The sequence below is a fragment of the Vairimorpha necatrix genome, chromosome 7 (assembly GCF_036630325.1).
Source record: "Vairimorpha necatrix chromosome 7, complete sequence".
NCBI classification, from domain to species: Eukaryota; Fungi; Microsporidia; family Nosematidae; genus Vairimorpha; species Vairimorpha necatrix.
The window spans coordinates 731696-752980 of record NC_088822.1 but is presented as its reverse complement, the minus strand read 5'-3'; the positions used below and the strand labels follow the sequence as shown (position 1 = coordinate 752980).

At 29.9% G+C, this 21285-nt stretch overlaps 4 protein-coding genes across 4 annotated transcripts; 1 reads left to right on the top strand and 3 right to left on the bottom strand.

Moving 5' to 3' along the window:
- Positions 1-1878: 1878 nt before the first annotated feature.
- On the top strand, positions 1879-2391 carry VNE69_07125 (eRF1 methyltransferase catalytic subunit (MTQ2); the record flags this gene model as incomplete). Its single annotated transcript, XM_065474130.1, has 1 exon — positions 1879-2391. One exon carries the CDS (start codon positions 1879-1881, stop codon positions 2389-2391), a length of 513 nt encoding a protein of 170 aa, XP_065330202.1.
- A 14589-nt stretch (positions 2392-16980) lies between these two features.
- On the bottom strand, positions 16981-17463 carry VNE69_07124 (uncharacterized protein; the record flags this gene model as incomplete). The annotated part of the gene is made up of 1 exon (XM_065474129.1): positions 16981-17463. The coding sequence occupies one exon, from the start codon at positions 17461-17463 to the stop codon at positions 16981-16983; it is 483 nt and encodes a 160-aa protein (XP_065330201.1).
- A 95-nt stretch (positions 17464-17558) lies between these two features.
- VNE69_07123 (uncharacterized protein) lies at positions 17559-18522 on the bottom strand (the record flags this gene model as incomplete). The annotated part of the gene is made up of 2 exons (XM_065474128.1): positions 17559-17677; positions 18318-18522. 2 exons carry the CDS (start codon positions 18520-18522, stop codon positions 17559-17561), a joined length of 324 nt encoding a protein of 107 aa, XP_065330200.1.
- A 1568-nt stretch (positions 18523-20090) lies between these two features.
- On the bottom strand, positions 20091-20573 carry VNE69_07122 (putative SP-containing protein; the record flags this gene model as incomplete). Its single annotated transcript, XM_065474127.1, has 1 exon — positions 20091-20573. One exon carries the CDS (start codon positions 20571-20573, stop codon positions 20091-20093), a length of 483 nt encoding a protein of 160 aa, XP_065330199.1.
- Between the last annotated feature and the right edge of the window lie 712 nt (positions 20574-21285).

Below are 21285 nucleotides of genomic sequence, written 5' to 3'. Positions count from 1 at the left end.
TTTTGTCTTTTTACAGACTGGTATTGTTCCAACAAGGTTGATAGAAAAACAAGAACGAGATGCTTTCAGGAAAAAGGCACAAAAATTTTTTCCTTTTTGAGGATATAATTGACGGTATCACAGAGCTCACGGTGAGATTTAAAGTAGGTCTATATAGATCATTAAGATTCTTTACCACCAACGAGCAACGATTCAAAATCGATTATATAAAATTGATTCATGTCTCAAATGGGCATGCGGGACGGGACAGATTGTTTCCATTATTACAACAAAAGTCTACGACGCAACACAAAAAGATATACAGAGGGTCTTGAATAGCTGTGATATATGTCAATCAAAGAGAAATCTAGCAACTAGACCAGTTATCAGACCAATTGTAGCAAAGTATCCAAGGGAAAGATATGTTGCAGACTTGATTGATCTCCGGCTATATCACGAACTCAATGATGGATATAAATGGTTTTTGAATATTGTAGATTCTTTTACCAAATTTTGTTGGACGGTACCACTATATGACAAATCAAGTATTAGTCTAGGGAATGCTTTTGAAACATTGTTTAGGACGTTTGGTTCTTGTTATATACTTCATACTGATAACGGCAGAGAATTTGTAAATCAAACACTCGTCGATTTATGTCAGAAATATGAAATAAGACATGTAAGGGGGAGAGCTAGATGTCCATGGATACAAGGACAGATAGAACGATGCAATCAAACAATAAAGTGGATGATTGCATCTACTCTCAGGACAAAAAATATTTTGGGTCAATGGACCAAAGTACGTGAAGAAGTTACCTGGTCATATAATAATTTAAGACACTCTACTACGAGACAAACACCATTCTCTTTAATGTTTGGTAGACCCATTAGGGACATAATGGACGAGTCTAGAATCGATTAATAGCGAAAATCACGAACAAGAGCGTGAGGACGAAGAACGCACTGGAGAAAGTTTAGTAGATGTTCTAGATTGCAATACTAATGAGATTCCGACAACTATATGCTCTTAATAACACAAACCCTTTTTTAAATGAAATTTATCATGATGCAACAAGAATTCATACACAAACTGCTGCAGATAGAATGGTACAAAGAAGTATGTGGAAAAATAATTTTTTAGAATTTAAAATAGGAGATAGAGTCCTTATAAGACCTTACTTGGACAACAACGTCAATACCAGAAGACATTCTCTTTATGAACATTTAGATGCTGAGGTCTATATTGTAACAGACATAATACAATTTAATAAAGTAAAATTATGCAAAGAAGATGATAATGATATTATAATAGAAGAAATAAGTACTAGAGATCTAAGGTTGCTTGGTATTGAATAAAGTACTAAAAATTTTGTTTATTTTATTTTTCTCCTTTTTTTCAATATTCCCTCCCATTATTATAAAAAAATAGCAAAAATTTACCCCTCAAAAAATCAAGACAAAACTTTGGTTATCATTTAAGACGAACATTTGTTTGTTCTTATTTTTTGGTTCGATCCTCACTGAAGAGTTTTTTTTTAATTTTTTACCCCTGGCGTCCGCTCCGAACGGGCGTTCGCTCCGAACTTTGACATTTATTAAGTCTATTGACTAACGATAATAAATAGACCTAAATGTTATTTGCTAATATTTTTTTCTTATTTTTAATGTTTTACAATAAACAAAACATATAATTTTAAAATCCTATGAAAGCGTGTTGGGGAAATATGGTGTAAAACAAATGGTAAAATATTTTTGCATTTTATTTTGATAATAAATATATTTCTGAAAGACGTATTTGCTTTATAGTTTTAATGTACGACAATAAGATCTTTTATAACACATGCTTGAAATTCTTGTTATATTTTTTATTTTTTCCCCTTTATGGATTCTTCAATTAATATGGAGTATCCTTTGGAATGGTATTCTCCCGATGAAGATAGTTACACCCTGGTAGATGTCCTAAAACAAGAAAATATTAAAAATTCATTGATCGTTGATCTGGGGACCAGTACTGGATTTATTACTAAATCGCTAGATAAGTCTAATATTATAATTAGTACAGATCTCAATATTAAAGCTTTACACAGGCAGAAAATTGGAAATCTTATACATATGGATCTACTAGATTCTATAAGACAAGATCTAGTTGAAATAATAATTTTTAATCCTCCTTATGTCTTAGACTCTTCCTGTCCTATAATAGGAGGAGGGGTTAACGGAAGAAATGTAATTGATAGATTTATAAAACAAGTAGAATGTAAAACATTTTACTTACTAGTTATAGAAGCCAATAAACCAAATGAAATTATAAAAGAGTTAGAAAACAAAGGATATAAAATAGAAATAAAGAAGATTAGAAAAATATTAGGAGAAACAATAATAATTTTAAAAGGGATATTACAGTTAAAATAAACTAATTATAATAATGATTTGATTTGTTGTATCAAATAAACACAGCTTCGTGTTTTTTAAAAGTATTTAGAGGTGATCTCATATTGATCAGTGTAGAAAAAAACAATCAAAAAACTTTTTTATATGAGAAAAATATCGAAGTTAATATAATTTATTTATTGTCTAGCTAGCTCTATAAATAACGTTTAAAAGGGTTATAAGATATTTTTTCTAAATGTCAAATATTTGTAAATATGAAAAATTATTATTATTGTGTAATTACTACACATATAAAGCCTTTAAAAAATTTTTGAAAAATATAAAAAAATTAGGTGGCACAATTACCAATTTAAGTTAAAGTCATACTTTATAAGAACTGATAGTTTCTGAATATCGCTTATTTAATTTGAGAATTTCTTCTATTGTTTACGAAAATCTTTGTAGACTAAGAAATTATATGAACATTAATATTTGCTAAGTATAATACAGTTTTATATGATTATAAGAGAAGAAGAAATAAAATCCTAATATAGTTTATTTCGAAGCTTCTAAGAAAAAAATAAAGGTTTGCTACAGTATAAATTTTTATAAAATTAGTAGGGGTTTCTACAGAACACTTCTTTATTAAAAAAATGCGTCATCTTTCGCACTTTACGTAATCATAATTTGAGATAAATGCTGTTTTTTATAAGTTATCATAAATGCAATACATTCCTAAATTTTGCATCATATGTATTTATTTATCATAATGGGGGTAAAAATTATCAAAATATATAACATCCCCCCTCCAAGACGGTTAGTCTCACTTTATCCTTAACCCAAGCAGACTTTTTAGATCATAGTGCCTTTTCTTTACATATCTTCCATTTACTAACTTAACTATATAAGAATCATTGCCACATCTCTCTATAATTTTCCCACTCTCTAAAAACCTACCTTTCGAATATTTATCCGCACCTTTCAAGTTTTCCTTCTTAGCTACTCTCACGTACTCACCTACTTTAAATTTTTCCCGTTTCCCCCTGTTAAACAGTTTTCCATATTTCCCCTGTGGGCTATTTTCAATCATTACATGTCCAGTTTTATCCTCTGTCGCTTCTATTGGTGTACATTTTAGTGCCGTGTGGTAACTCATATTATATTTTTCAATGCTTCCCATGACCTTCTCTGCAAATGTACCTTCTTTAGTCTTCAGAATGCTCTCTCGCAGCGTACCTATAACCCTCTCGACTCTGCCATTACTCCTGTGTGATTCGACACTTACTTTCCTATGTTTAATTTCTAGTCTGTTACACAACTCTCTAAACCCCTCATTGATAAATTCTCGCCCATTATCCGTTATAATCTCTTCGGGCTTTTTTTCCTTGTTCACACAACTTACTTAAAAATTCTGTCACATTCTTTCCAGTCTTGTTCTCCATTACCGTGCCCCATACTCTTCGAGTGTAATAATCTATCGCAACCAATACGTATTTACCTGCGTCTCTAAAATCAATGAGATCCAAAGCAACCTTTTCTAAATAACGTGTAGTATCTACAAACTCACATCCACCGAGTCTTTTTCTATTATATATTTGACATTGTACACACTTTCGTATTGTCTCATTTATGTCTTTCTTTATTCCGGGCCAATAAAATCTTTCCCGCATCGCGTAATATACACTTGTCATACATCTATGTCCAACTTTTTCGTGGTATTCCTGCATCAAACTTTCCCTCGACTCTTCTGGTGGTATCTCGACTTTCCGTCCTGAATCAAATCTCCAATATTTTTTTCCTTCTGCGTCATCGACGTGCGCTTTCCATTTACCCTCTATCTGCTTGGCGGTCCTTTCTCTGATTTTCTTTTTCTTTTCATCGTCTTCCATATGTATCCTGCTTAACGCGTCAGCCACCACCATTTCTTCTGGTTTCTTATATTCTATGGTGAAGTCAAATTCCTGGATCTTTTCAATCCATCTATTTATTCTATTGTTATTAAAACACGGTTTATTTCTAATCTCAACCAAGGCTTTATGGTCCGTCTCGATTTTAAACTTCCTACCGCGCAACTCGTATTCAAATCTTTTTATCCCCCAAAATACCGCGTACATTTCTTTCTCCGATATAGTATATCTGGTCTCTGTAGGTGTTAACTTTTTTGAACTCCATTGGATTGCTACCCATTCATCTTTATCGTTCTTCTGAAGTAACACGGCTCCTATCCCTACATTGCTCGCGTCCGTTCTCAATATAAATTCCTTCCTATAATCAGGCAATCTAAGTTTCCCCATCGCTCTCAAAACTTCTTTCAGCTCTAAAAACTCTCTATTCATTTCAACCGTCCATTCCCACTTCTTATCTTTACCTCTCAAGCTATCTGTCAGATGAATAGTTAATCCCGCGTAATTCTTTATAAAGTTCCTAAACCATCCTGTCATTCCTAGGAATCTTCGTGTTTCACTTACACTTGTCGGCTGCGGGAATTCCAACGCCTCGTTCTTCTTTATTTCATTCGCTTCAATATCTGTACCATTCAATGTGACTCCTAAGAGCTTAACTAACTGTTGGCTAAACTGTATCTTCTCAATATTCAATCTCATTTTATGTCTTTTTAATCTTTCCAATGCTTCTATAACTAGCTTGTCATGCCTTCTTTTAGTTCTAGCGTGTATAACGATGTCGTCCATATATACCTCCACTCCTTCTCCTTGTAAATCTTCAAATATTTGGTTCATTATTCGTTGTAAAATCTGCGGGGAATTTTTATATCCCATTACCATACTGTTCCATTCATATACCTTTCTGTTAAATTCAAAGGCCGTTTTGTGCTTATCCTCTTCTTCAATCTCTACGTGGTAAAAGCCTTCCTTCAGATCTATAACGGTAAACCATTTAGACCCCTGTGTGGCTCTAACGATGTCCCTAATATTTGACAACTCATACGGATCTTTTTCAACTAAGTCATTTAAACTCATTAGATTACTTACAAGCCTTACTCCTCCGTTAGGTTTTACTATAGCTCTAATTGGGTTCCTCCACTCGGATGTTGATCTTCTTATAATCTTTCTTTCTTCCAAACTTTTTATATATTTTTCAGTTTTTTCCATCAACGCCTGTGGGATAGTTTGTCCTCTTTTAACTACTTTTTTCCCTGGTGGCGTCTCAATTTTACATTTCTCTATCTTACAGTGTACGATCTCTTCCTGCTGCAAGTCAAAAATTTCTCTAAACTTCGCTTTTATATCTTCAATGACAAGGCCCTCTTCTATTCTATCCTCTCTCATTCCTCTCCTTTTTGAATTTTGTTTACGTTTTGCTTCTCCGCATTTCCTATATTCTTGTGCGCTAAGTTCTGTGCTTGTAGATCCACTCTCTTCATGAACAATTAAATACTTGTTAAAATGTTTATTTTTATTATCTTCTTCTTTCCTCTTCCTTACGAAGCAATCTCTTGCCATGTGCCTAAATCTACCACAGTAAAAACAATCTCTACTTCTTACTCCCGAAGTTTCTTCCCTTATTTTTCCTAATGCTCCTCTATTTGCCAGCTCCTCTCGAACTGTTCCTCTAACCGACTCTGCAATTATTTCCATCATCTTACTTTTGTCTTCTTCTTCCTTCTTTTTTAATTCGTCTTTTCTAACCTCCTTTTCCATTTCTTCAATAATTAAGGACCAACTATCTTCTTTTTTAATTCTTTCTACCATAAAGTTCTTTACTTCTTCCGAACCCATTTCATAAATTCTTGCCTTCCATAGAGACTCATCTACTCCATCCAACTCTAGCTTATAAACTATTCTTTTAATTTCTTGTAACATTATTCTGGCCTCTTGACCACAGCCATCACTTGTTGACTCTCGATTTGGTATCGCCCCCATGTATTTATTTATCATAATGGGGGTAAAAATTATCAAAATATATAACATCATATATACATCAGAATGGCTATACCAAGATTTGATATTTGCACTACTTACTTTTTTCATACATTTATTGTTGCAATATATTATAAAAGAAAAAATAATATTTATTAATTCTTTATAAAAAACTAGAAAATTTTTAAATAAAATTTATAAGGTAAAAATTAAATTTTCTTACATAAGTCTTTGTTAAATATAGTTAAAATGGTGTTTACTATTCAATTCTGTTTTTATTTTTTCATTATTTAAAAATTATATCAATATACTTTAAGATCCACAATATACATTTTATGGTATATTCGCAACATTACAAGGATAAAAGTAGACCAAAAACATATCAAACATGTATTAAATAGTAAAAAAATAACATCTAGTTTACTTTATAATCTTTGGAATTTATATACCTTATATTTAAGTGTAACTGTTTTATATATCTAATATCGAAATATAAACATACAATTAATTTTTTCAATATTTAAATTTTTCGCTACAGATACGATTTTAAAGTCATTTAAGATCTATATATATTTGTTGTACTAACATCAAAACAAATTAAAAAAATTTAAAACTATTATGTTAGGTACCGGGTTTAAGATCCACCAAAAGAAAAAAATTACGACTTTAAAAATGGGAATTTTTATACTAGTAGAAGAGATCCACCCCATACCCAAATGGTAAAAAGTTTATTATAAAAAAGAAACCCTCAATTTTTCTAGTAATCTGCAACTTGAAAGTAGGCATACTTATTTTGCCATTGATTTCACGCAATTTTTGTAATCCTTCTAATTTTTCTTTAAGCGTGTAAGGTTTTTTTTTTTCATGGGGGTAAAGATTCAAAAAATTTAAGAAGAAATTTCAAATAGTTTATGTCAAAAGAAAAGATCCACTTATAAATAAGATCCATAATCTTTTTTATATATGGATCTTATAATCCAACCCCGGTAATAAAAAATGAAAAAAATTCAGGAGCAGAAATTTAAAGCTCTTATAGCTGAATATAGGTTTTTTGTATATTATGTTAACCATTTATTTATTAAGGATTCTAAACCCTACATCCCCCCTCCAGACGGGTAGTCTCTCCATCTTCTAAACAACTCTTCCTTATCTCTTTCAAATCATAATGCCTCTTTTTAACAATTTTACCATCCAGTAGTCTCACAATATATGAATCATTTTCACTTATAGCTACGATCCTTCCGCGTCCCGTGAATCTTCCCTTGTCTGTTTTCGCACGTGTACCTAAATTTTCTCTCCTAGCGATTCTTACCTCTTGGCCTACTGTAAATGTCTCTCTGTGTCTTCTCTTGAACCGACCAGCATATTTTCCATTTTCATCATTTTCAATTATAACTTCAGCAGTTTGATCTCTCCACGCTTCCATCGGCGTACATTTTATTGCTGTATGTAGTGTATTATTATATCCTTTGATTGCTCTTTCTATCTTTTCAGAAATATTCCCATCATTTTGCTTTATCAATGTCTCTCTTATAGTTCTGATGCATCTCTCGATTCTACCATTACTCCTATGAGCTTCTAAGCCCACTTTCCTATGTTTAATATCATTAATACTACACCATTCTTTAAATCTATTACTTACAAACTCTTTTCCGTTGTCTGTCACATATTCCTCTGGAAATCCATCTTCCCTTATCCACTTTTGTAATACCTCTATAACTTCACTACTCTCTTTACATCTCAAATTCGAACCCCACAACCTTCTAGTAAAGTAATCAATACCCAGTAACACATACCTATTCTCTCCACCTATGTCCATTAAATCCAACGCCACTTTCTCCAATTTCTTTCTAGTTACTACGAAATCACATCCTCCTGTGTTTTTCCTATTGTTAATCCCACATATTTCACAATTCTTAATTACCTTATTAATATGATCTTTCATACCAGGCCAATACCATCTTTGTTTAATGTTATAATAAGTGCCTTTGACACCTCTATGGTTTAACTCCTCATGTACTCTTGTTATTTCATGTTCTCTACTATCTAGGCTCAATATCTATTTCACCTCACCTGTGGAAAATTCCCAATACTGTTTACCGTCCTTTTCTTTAATATGTTTCTGCTTTTTTCCCAAAATTTGTTTTTCGATCACTTCTTTTCTCTTGTTGTCCTTTTCTTTTTGTTCATCCGAAACTTCTACCTGATCATACTGCCTACTTAACGCATCTGCATCTGTCATCAACTCCCCTTTCACATACTCTATTGTAAAGTCAAACTCTTGTATCTGTTCTACCCATCTGTTTATTCTGTTATTATTGAAGTATGGCTTATTTCTGATCTCTGCTAATGCTTTATGATCCGTCATCAAATGAAATTTCCTTCCTCTCAAATCACTTTCAAACTTCTTTATTCCAAAAAACACCGCCAACATCTCCTTCTCACTTATCGTATATCTTCGCTCGGTAGGAGTCAACATTTTCGATGCCCATTGTATCGGAATCCACTCACCCTCTTTATTTTCTTGTAATAGAATTGCTCCGATCCCCGTATCACACGCATCAGTTCTTACTCTAAATAGCTTTTTTCCGTCCGGAATCTTCAACTTTTTCATATCTCTCAAGCCTTGCTTCATATCCTCAAAAGCTCTTTCCATATCCTCCGTCCAATTCCACTTAACATCTTTCTTTAAAGCCTCAGTAAGCCTTACTGTTCTATACGCATAGTTGGGAATAAAGTCTCTAAACCAACCAGTTAGTCCTAAAAATCTTCTTAACTCTCTAACATTCTCAGGTTTTCTATATTCCAATGTCTCCTGCTTTTTAATCTCATTCGGTCCCATGACCTCCCCATTAATTGTTACTCCCAGCAACATCACCTCATCTTTTTTGTATTGTATCTTTGTTTGGTTTATTCTCAACCCACACTCTTTAAACTTTTTAATTACCCTCTCTAGTAACTCGTCATGCACTCTTACGTCTTTACCATGAATAACTATATCATCCATATATACTTCCACGCCTTTACCTCTGAATTCATCTAAAACTCTGTTCATTACTCTCTGCATTATATGAGGCGAATTCTTAAACCCCATAACCATACTATTCCATTCGTATACTCGACCATTCACTTCAAATGCTGTTTTGTGCTTATGGTGCTCCTCAATCTCAATATGATAAAACCCTTCTTTTAAGTCGATAACCGTAAATACTTTTGACCCCTGTGTGGCTCTCATAATATCCTTAATTAACGGTAGTGAGTACGGGTCCTTGTCAACCAAATCGTTTAACGCCATCAAATTGCTTACCAATCTTACGTCCCCATTTGGTTTTTCAAGTGCTCTTATTGGACTCCTCCACTCACTTTTGGAACGTCTTATAACCCCTCTATTTTCCAACTTATTCAAGTACTCCTCAAATTTCACCCTAAGGTAGTATGGCACATTCTGCCCTCTTTTCACAACCTTTTCACCTTGCTTAGTATTTATTGGACACTTCTCTCCTGTGAGATATTTTATCTTTTCTTCTGATTCTTTAAAAACTTCCGGATACTTTTCAATTAAATTTTCTAACTTATTTACTGTTTTACATCTTTTCCCTTCATTGTTGATAATTGGTTCTTTCTGTAAAACTTGTTCCTTTTTAATTTTATATTTTTCCCTACCAGCTACACTTTCATGACATTCTCTAGCGTAATGCCCTTCTTTCTTACATATAAAACATTTTGTAGTTTCTCTGATTTCTCTTCTTTTCCTATACATCCTAAGATTTTCTTTTCTTTCTTCCCTAAACTCTTTCAACACTTTATCCATAATCTCTTTAATCATTTCTTGTCTTTCTTCTGACTCTCTCTCAAATTCTGCTCCTTTTTGTAAGCCTTTATAAATTTCCTCCCAACTGCTCCTTCCGTCACAAAAATTTTCAAAAATATAATCCTGCAAGTTCGCAGATGCCAAATCCATAACATCTTTCCACTCAACTTTCTCAACTTTCAATATTAACTTTAGTCTCTTATCTATCCTAATTGCCTCTTTCTCTAATGTTCTAGCCTCTTGACTACGGGACTCTCTTGTTTCCCTGTTCATCCTTGTGTTCGCCATGTTAACCATTTATTTATTAAGGGTTCTAAACCCTACATATTATAATATAAAATTCAATTTATAAGAGGCCTTCATCTTTTATGATGCTTTTTACCTAAATTATGAAAACTATAAGAATATATTCCGCTGTACTTCTTTGCCGGTAAGCAATATCAACTCTCTTATTCAATGCACTATTTCAGCCCTCGAGAGTAATCATATTAAAAACGATTTTGGCATAATTATTTAATAACAATTAATAGCATATATATATCGTAATAACCTTTAAGATTATTGGCTCACACCAATATTAATATAAAAATTCGTGCATACTAAAGCGGTAAACTATTTATAGGTTACCTGAGCAAAAAACTTTATTAAGCTAATATTTATACAGATTAAGATACTTTTTTTCGGTTGCTGCCCCAAAGTTTCTTTAGTCATCATCCCATTATGTTCTAGAATAGCCCTTCTTGATCACTAATTTATGTTTACGTTTCACATTAGACCCTTTTAGTCATTTAAATTCTCGTTTTTTTCATGCTTCTTTTATGGTACTAATCTGAAATCTTTAGTGTATGCAAGGCGAATAAGTACAATTCCATCATAAAAACAATAAAAGAATTGGACTGGAAAAAAATTAGGCAAAACATTGGAAATTGAACACAAAACATTTAGAAAAACTCAAGCTGTTTTAAAAATTAAAAAAATCACAAAACTATATATATATATATATAGAAGAAAGCTTAAAAAAATTTTACTTGTTTTAGGTTATTTATATATATATATATATATATATATATATATAAACTCTCAATTAAGAATTTTTTATCTACAAATGGTATTTATTCTATTTAGTCTTACTAAAAAAACTATAGTTAAGAAGGCCATTTTATGAACAGATTTGCACAATATCTGTAAAATAAAAATTGTTATTGCAAAAGCTTGATTGTAGTTTACAAAGAATTATGATAACGAACCTTGTAGAGGTATAAGTTCAATCAAACTTGTCTTTTACTTTAACATTTTGATATTAATTACTATAAAATCAGAAAAGAAATGTTATAATGTTATTAAATTTTGAATATTTCCAATTGCCGTAATTTCTAATTTGATTATTTTGTATAAATGTATTTTATTGTTGATACTAGCCATTATATATATTCGGGTTCCAGAAATACACCGGTAGATGAAATTGTAAATTTAAACTGCGTTATACACTCTTGATAATATTTATAATCTTCCAAATTAGACATAATATCAAAATAATGAATTTTTACGCTCAGAAAAGAATGAACAACTCAAAATATTATGTCAAAAACTCTCAATCTAAGACAAGCATTTTACTGCTAGTAAACGGATTTAACTAACTAAATTTAAACAAGAGATGATAAAATTTAATATAACATTTCCCTGAATTATAAATAGATATTAGAAGTTTGAATAACGCAGAAGAATATATGAAATAATTAGGGTATGCTTATTTTAGTTTATATTTATAGTTCACTGGGATAGGTTCCGCATTAGCGTCTCCTGCTTGTAGGTAGTTTCCTGCTCCATAATCCTTTCAACGTCGGCTTCCTTCTCCTTCGATAGTCTAGAGAATTGCTTTCTAGCGTCTTCTTTAGCGTGATCATCTGAATGTACGCTTCTACCTTTAGGGATTTCAAGTCTTGTGGTATAAGATTTGTGAAACTAAGTCAACATACCGTCCTAAGTGATTACTTAGGGAATTATTTCTATTTTAAAACCATATATTAGGCCCAGTTCGTTCGCGGAGACATCATACTTTTTTAACTTATCGTTTTCTACTTGATGTAGATATTATTGTGATGTGACACCTATTGAATATTCTGATCAATTTGTATTTTAATAACGCAAAAAATCAAGTTTTTTATTAATAAATAAATTTAAACTGTTCTTACGTTTTATTATTCTATAACAAGTATCAATAAAAACTATATTGTATTGCAAATGGAGTCAAATAATTTTTTTATACATAAAGGTTAAAATATGAATGATACAATAAACTGTGTTAATATATTTTTTTTATGCAATAAATTAAATTATTATAAGATGTAAGAGTGTTGATAATGTCATGTTTAATCCTACTTTTTTACACTAAGAAATAAATTGAAACCGTAGATCGTGTTTGTCTTCCCGAGAAGCAGTAATGACATCAAATAAAGACTATTCGGTCTGTAAACGAATTATTTTATATGTATTCTTAGCTATTTGCATATATCTACATCATATTTAAATACTTTCATAATACAGTAGGCTAATTTTCACATTAGCCCCACCTTGTCAGTATAAATACAGAGTTTTTTTACTTTCATTCCTGTTTTTGAAAGTCGAAGCGTCTAGAGCGGAAAGGAACAAACAAAAATCTACATTGCATTAAAAAAGGTCAAATTAAGATCTAATTTGATTAATATTCAATAAAACATTATTGTAAATCTTTTCAAAAATGGGCTAAAGTAAGCATTAGCTACAAAAAATCGATATAGGGTTTTTTTGTTTTTTTTTGCCCCTTTTTTTAAAAAATGGAGGAAAGAAAATGATGAGGAAGGAACAAAAATAAAAACTAGAATAAATATTTTAATAAATCTTCAAACACTGGAGTTGTGGAGTTTCTTTGGATCATATATCTAAATAAATAAAGTTTAGTGCTATTCTATGATCTGTTTCTATTTGGTATAGAATGGTTTAGAGATAACCAAATACTTTCTATGGTATTGGTATGTACTCCTGTATTCGGATCTCTAAAATGTAATGTATGATTAGCCATATGATGTTGTTTAAACATTGTATTTAAAGAATGATACGCTCTCCACATATCGCTATATATAATACTGCTTCTACTTACATATTTTAAAAGAAATTCAGTAAGTGTTCTTTTGTCTCTTTTCTTAATATATACTACTATGATTCTACGTTGGATGGTACGTTCAACCATTCCAAAACACCAAAATCCTTTTACTAACTTCCCCCTATTGTATTTATTCTTCCCAATCTTAGTCTCATCAATTTCCACTATAGTATTATCGCCTCCAATAGTCCCTATACTAGATAAATACTTATCATAAAGACTCATGTGTTTTAAATTTTTTATAATGGAAGATATAGAAGATTTAGTACAACCTAAAACTTGAGAAATGGACTTACGTGAATAACCTAAAATCCATAAATTTAGTTTTGTAATATTGTAATGTGATTTAGCGAGGACTCCTGAAAGAAAGTTCCATTCCAAATTGAAATTGTGTTTTTACAAGAGCTCCATGGACACCTTATGAGACTTCTTTGCTCCCCTCTTTGCTTCATTTTTTAATTTCAGACGCTACATTTTTTATTTTGTTTCTTTATTATTAGATCATTATACATGATCTCCAATTCTTCTCTTGTCCGAATTCTTTCCTCCATTTTTAAAAAAAAGGGGCAAAAAAAAACAAAAAAACCCTATATCGATTTTTTGTAGCTAATGCTTACTTTAGCCCAAAAATGTATTACTTTAAAATATGCATTTAAAACCACTCAAATTTGTGAAAATATCTTTCAATTTTTAGTCATTACAATATATTTTAGTTATATTAAACATTTTTTACTTATTTTTTTATCGTAAACAAATTCTAGGTTAGGTTCATATTATTTTATAGTATATATGGATTAATTTGGTCTTTTTTTGTATTTCATTGATTTTTTATAGCTAAACAATGTTGTAATATGTAATACTTATATTTTTTTAAGATTTAATAATTATAAAACATCCATTTCATATGATATATTATATTTTCCGTCTAAAAGTAAAATATCATACATTTACATAATTGTATATATGTTAATGATATGCGTTAAAAAGATGTAAAAATTTTATATTATATTGTTTATATAAAGATAAATCGAGACTTATCTCTAAAGAACATTGCAATGTGCAATAAAGATAAGTCTTGATCAACAAGTGTAAGAAGAAATAATAAAAAAAACGAAAGATAAATTATTTATTTTTGGTAATTATGATATTTTATTAGAAATTATTATTTTGATTTTTGCTCTTGAGCATATTTTCCGCTTCGACTTTCGAAGAACAGGGCTAAAAATAAAAAATTCTGTATTTATATTTTTTTTTTCTTGCAAGTAAGAGGCAGGGAGAAACCTACATAGGGACCAGACTTTGGGTGGAATTCTCATCCAACTGGTACTGCGGGATTCTTCTCACTAAAACTCCCTCCATACAACTTGCCGGTGCAGCAAGCTCCGCCGTATCCATTGGACTTTGACTCGGGGAGAACACTTTCCATTTATACCTCAAATCGCGTCCAGAGTGACCTCACAGCGGATATACTTAACGGGCATGGTTATCTATAACCCGAGGGGAAACATAGTCGTACTGACTCAAAGGTCCCTACAATCATCTGTATTGCACACACGGCTCCTTGCACGACCACATCACCATCAACTTTTTATTGGGCTGCGTTGACCAGCAGTCTTTCACTAGTTTCGGCCCCGTGTTACAGAATCTTGTAGGATAAAGATCATGAGACCTTCTATTGCCCTACATCGTCTAGTCTCTTAGTTAGCTCTAGAATCCCACTCTATAGTGCACCAGCCATGGGATCCAACTAGGCCGTACCCATTAGATACTTTTATGTGTTATTAAGTCACCAAAGTGTGATACTGCTTTTTGACTTTGAGGTGCGTTTCTACACTAGATGCTAATCCCCGTGTGGCTGGACACACACAAGTTTCATTGAATCAACTTAATGATTATCGTGGACATTTTCATCATCTGAGTTGTTCCAACTGCATCATAGAAAGTAGAAACAATTTTTTTGCCCCTAAGGATCGAACCCAGCCATTGCTCATTTAAAGCTTCGCCTTCTATCACTGGGCTAAGGGCACCTACCTGTATTTATATTGGTAAGGGAGCCAAAGTGAAAATACTCCATGCATTATCATAATTTACAACGCAACACAAAAAAAATTAACAAAATCATTTATTGAAAAAAATATAATAAAAACCAATTGACGCCACAAAGAGCCCCGCATAAAAGACAACAAACAAACATGGTAACCAAAAAAGTTGAAAGAAAATATTGCCATCTATAAGAGGCTCTTTTCTTCTATATATTTTGTCTTCTCTAAATGTTAAAGCGCGCCACTTTTTCTTTTCTTCCACTTGTTCATTATTAGAATTATTTCTCCGAGATATATCATCGCCATTGTTATGTTCATTCCAACCTGTTGTTTGTATAAATTGAATAAGAAGGTATAGCAAATTCATGGGGTGAGTTTATTTCGAAATTTTATAGTAACACTGTTTTAATTAAGTCTAAAGTGAAAAAATGAAGTTGCTTTAATTTGGAAGATATTTTAGTTTTTTATAACTATTTTTGGAATTTTCATAGGACGTTTTGCTGTCAAATATCAATCTGTTATGATTGATTTAGAGAAATTAATTTATATGATTTACGTTTTAAATTAAACTATATTAAATTTGACAACAAAATTGAAGTACTAACACAAATACATATAAAGTATACATATTAAATCAGGAGCAATACACATTTTTATTACAATAAAATAAACTAAATATTACAAAATAAGATAAATTGCTCTGTCATAATGTAACCTTTGTATGTAATTTATTTATAAAATATAACAACAAAAGTACCAAGCTTCACGTAATACCTATTACAGCTTATAACTCGAATTCATATAATAAGATCAAAACGATGACCATGTGATGCAAACATAGACGTCATATCAAAGAAATATTATTGTTAAAGACCAACGAACAGTTTAAATTTGATTGTCTAAAAATTTGTTAAAATATTACTTATAGAGCTACAGAATATTTGACATTGAATTAGAATAACTCATATGGCATTCTCTTACACATACACGCAAGGAAACCCCCAAGCATCTAAAGTTTAAAGATTATACAATAAAAAGTTCTACTTTACTCAATATTCTTAAAACCTAACTTATATGGATTAAAAATTTCGCTTTTAAAATTCGCTTGCTTTACTTTTTTATTCCTGGAATATCAAATGGATTTTACTCAACGTTTATGACATCATTTGGAGTTTCTGATCTGCTCGTTAAATTTTTTAATCATGAATAGAGTTACTACGAAAAAAATTACGTAGAAGCATAATTTTTATCGTAAATGAGAAATAGAAATAATCTTTTTACAACAATTTTAGAGTCATAATTTTTTAATAAAATCTGGACCATTTATTTAGTATTATAAGTAACTAATTTTCACCGGGCGCATACCAAGGATTTCTGATTAAAATTCAAAACGCATGTATATATACATACCAGAGTCTTAAACATGACTTAAGAAAGCCTAACCATGTCAATCAGATATGAGCTTAATACTCATTAGTAAGAGGTATTCGAGAGCCCAATATGTGAATTTCAGAAGGAGTTCTTGGAACTTCAAGAAGAGATTGTGAGTATAGCTTGTCAAAAATAATTAGTAAGTAAGACATTTGTCCAATTAAAATATATTGGAATTATAATATTATAAAAAAATAAGTTTAAAAATGCATGGACTGAAATTAGTCGATGAAAAATAGAAACCAAACATGATCGAATAAAGCCGTGTAATATATTGTGCGATATCTAAGAAAATAAGAATTTAAAATTTATTGTACTTGTCGATCATTTTTAAAAAAAAGAAACCCAAATTACGACTGAAATAAGTGCAATAGTTGTTATAATTATTGTAACAACAGAATATATCTTTTCTCTTTTGCCGAGACTTGCGCAGGCAAAACGTATATGTTCCCAATAAGTTTCTGGTAATTTTAGGGATTTTTTTTCTTTTTCTAACTTAACAAGTTCACTATGATCCTCTTCGTCATTTTCCACACTGATTGTTGTATATAATAAAGAATTTCCGGAAGTACTGGCGCCTTCATTTACTATTTTCTGAGAAGACATGTGCAATTTTGAATCATATACAGAATCATTCAGTTTTCTAGACCTTTCGAAAATCCCCTCTTGATGATCCATATTAAAATTTATTTTGTGGGAATCGATAGCTATCACGTCGAAATGTTCATCTTGAAGCGAATTCTCTAAAAGATTTGTGTCTTCTTTGTGCTTTGTTGTTGAAATAGTTTGAACTAATAAATGTAAAAAATCCATGGGGCCAATTTTTTTTAAAAATTTAAATAAATCAGATATCATTTTTCTTTAATGAAAATATATTTAAATGTAGTAACACATGACAAATTTATTTTCTAGTCATTTATATATCCATCCACTGACAACTTTAGAATTAACATAATAATGTAAGTATTTTTTGAAAATAATTGAAATGTAGCAGATTCAGGTGTCATAACGTCTCTTGGTATTTTTACTGATCTATATAGTATATTCTCTCAAACTGCTGAGTCATGTTAGTACAATTATTGCACTAAATTTACGTTTGTTTTGATACAAGCATTTAAAATAGTAAATTGCAGTGTTTATGTCAATTTTGTAAATTTACGTGTTACTTTTTAATTTTTTGTTATTATTATTACCTAAAAATTTTAAACTAACAACAGCCGCAGGCTCTATTTAATATTTAATAAATGGCATATAAACAGTTTAGATGCTACTAACACAAGAAGAGTCATGTTTGCACATACATTTGTATTAAATAAAAAATTTACTGATCACCCAAACATAATTTTTGTTTTTGTAAAAATTTTTATAATTTTAATGATTAAAATGAACAAAGTCTAATTATGTTTTGAAAATTTGTGTTCTTGTAATATAAAATGAGTTTGTTTAAAATTATAAACTGTAGATTATAACTATTGGAGTTTTTATTACAATGGTCTAGTAAAGAGGTCGATTCAAGCCCCAAAAAAATCCAATCCCGAACAGAAACAAACAGAAAGCATAAAAAAATCTTGCACAATTTTCATCGCAAAACGAAGAAACACTATGTTTGATTTTCAAAAATATTTGTATTGACTTAGTTTTAAAATTCGATGTAGATAAATGCTCACTGTCATTCTTAATTGTATAAATTTTATTCTCTCTGTCTCGGACATTGGTTGATACAGTAGAATTACATACCTCACATAATAAATCGGACTTTTCAAGAGATTTATTACTTTCTTGTTTAATTCGATATATAAATGGGTTGGTATTATTTTCTTCTTCGGATCTTATTGCTGAAACGCTTTGAAATAGTAGATATGAAAGATTCATGGGGGTATTTTTTTCTTTTTTATAAAAAATATTTTGGAAGTTTTTTAATTAAACTTTTGATGAAAATAGAATAATTCTATGTCTTTAGACTATTGAAGTTGAAAGGACATATATAACAAAATTATACCATTATTATCTATTTTAGTACATTTATAACAGTTCTTATTGTTCATATATAATTAATCTTACTACTTTATATAGCATCAGAATTCTATAGTGTGCCTAAGTAAAATTTGTCTTTTAATTTTTTTTAAGCTATCTATTTATAGAACAAACTCCGATTAATTATACACGTCATATTTCAGCAAAAATTCAATATACATATACCATAACAAACAACTTTTTATTATGAGACTCGTGCAATATAATATCGTAGTCAAGTTTCTTGATCGTCATAAATTATAAAAAATATTACGCTTAGAATATTAAAAAAATTTTAATAGTATGAATAAAAAATTTCATGATTTTTTTGCATCATTGTATTTTATCATTTTTACAACTATTAATAAATAGAATTCACAAAATTTAGTTACATTACAATAGATTTAGTTAATACTATTAAAAAAGAGAAGTTTTAAAAGGTCGTCTCTATACATAAAAATACAAGTTTAGAAAATCGCAGCGAAAAAAATATCAAATAAAAGTATGTAACAATATTTTTTATTATAATATATAGATTTTTACTATTAATTAAAATTACTAAATATTCAATATGTCATTACTTTGATAAAATTATATTGGTTTGTTGCATAGATGCAAGTATAATAAAAAGATGTTTCGATGAATCTGACAATCATGGATTTTTTTCGGTGAATTTAAATATATAGATAATTTTTTGCAAAAAATATAGAATTTATATTGATCAATTAAAAGTTTAGTAACTTTAATATGCCATTGTTACAAATTGATGCTATATATGAATTGATAATGTTCGAAAAAATGATCGGAATTTTTCTATATTTGGTCATAGAACTAAAAATTTAAATACCAAATCAATCTTTGTTATGCTTAAATAGTAATATGTATGACATTTATTCTATAAATTTATAAAATATATTAAGAAATGCTGAATTGCTACAGTTTATTATAAAATACTCTAATGTCTGCTACTCTCGACAAATACAATGGAATAAAAATAAATTTAATATAAAGAATTAATGAAAAGATGTAATAATCAAATTTGTTTAAATGTTATTATAAAAAAAATTTGATGTTTAATATATAAATATGCAAATTAGATCATATCATTATCTAATCATGCTATTTGTAATTTTGATTTTTTTTAAGCGCGGGGGCTTGGCTTTAAACTAAAAAACAGGGTTATAATGATAGATATCGTTGTAATATATAAAAATATAAATTTTAAGTCGGACAATATAAAGAGGTGTATTATGGTTATGTTCCTTAAATCGTATGAAAAATAAAGTTTTGAATGAATGTATCGTATTCTTGTCTTATAATTAGAACTATGCAACGGAATTAGTTACTAATTGTATTAAGAAATTGTAAAATGTCTTTTATAAAAAATAAAAAACAATTAAAAGAAAAAATTTATTGATCCGTATCAATCATCTGTATAGATTCGTATAACGTCCAACAAAAATAGACAAAGAAAATACTATAAATATTGCAATAACGGAAGCAATCACTACTTTTTTGTTAGAGCTCAAAAAACAAAAGCGCAAATTTTGAGCCGAACCTTTTGGCACTGTCGTTGGTCTATATATTCTCTCCATAGCGCCATATCTATCAATTAAATGTTCATTGTATGGAACGTCAACTACTACTTCCTGGGAAGAGCTACTAAAAGTTTCTGATCCTTGATTCCAATTTTTTTTTGAAGACATGTGGACTTTCGGATAGTAAGTAGATTCATTAAAAAGCAAGGGTTGTGCGTATACTTTGTCAGTATACTTATTTAAGATTTTTTTGTGTTTCTTGGCTCTTGATTCATTTTCTTGATTACTCTGAACTAGTAATGGTACGCTGTTATTCTCTTCTTTATACTTTGTCGCTAAAATGCTTTGAATTAATAAATATAAAAAAATCATGGGTAAATTTTTTGAATTGTAAAATGTAATATATATATATTTTTTACAATACAGAGATTTAATGGTAACGTACTTCAAATTGTTGTATATGTTGATATATTTCAAAAAATTGTTAAAAAGATAATCAATATATAAAACAAACATCTTGTTGTACTTTGTTTTTGATTTTACACACTAAAGTATATATTTACATTTGTAAGGGCAATATATTATATTTAAATTAAAAATTTAATAATTCAACATTCACCTATTTATGTATAGTGTAATCCAACAAGCCTAACGGACGCAATTCTAAATTATAGACCACATTAAAAGAAATATGCGTATTATCATTTTTTTCATTGAAGTGCTAAATAATCATTTAACCAACAAAAAAAACATTCAAATGTATATTGTGCAGTCTTGATAAGTAAACCATGAAACTTTAAAAAATGATTTTTTCTTCATGAAATAATTCAAAATCAAATCTAATAAACACGTTAATGGTATTTTTATTGTTAATTCATCCACGAGGAACATCTAGAAGTTATATGAAAAATGATATAATAACGTAAGGTATACTTGAACTTTTAATTTTGTTCCGTAAAGCAGTGTTAGATCTTTTGTAGACCAGTCATTTTTTTAGTAGTTCGTTGCAAATATAAAAAAATTGATAGTGATGATCATAGCTTAAAATTAATGAAATTTTAAAGTAACGTAGATATGTTTTTAA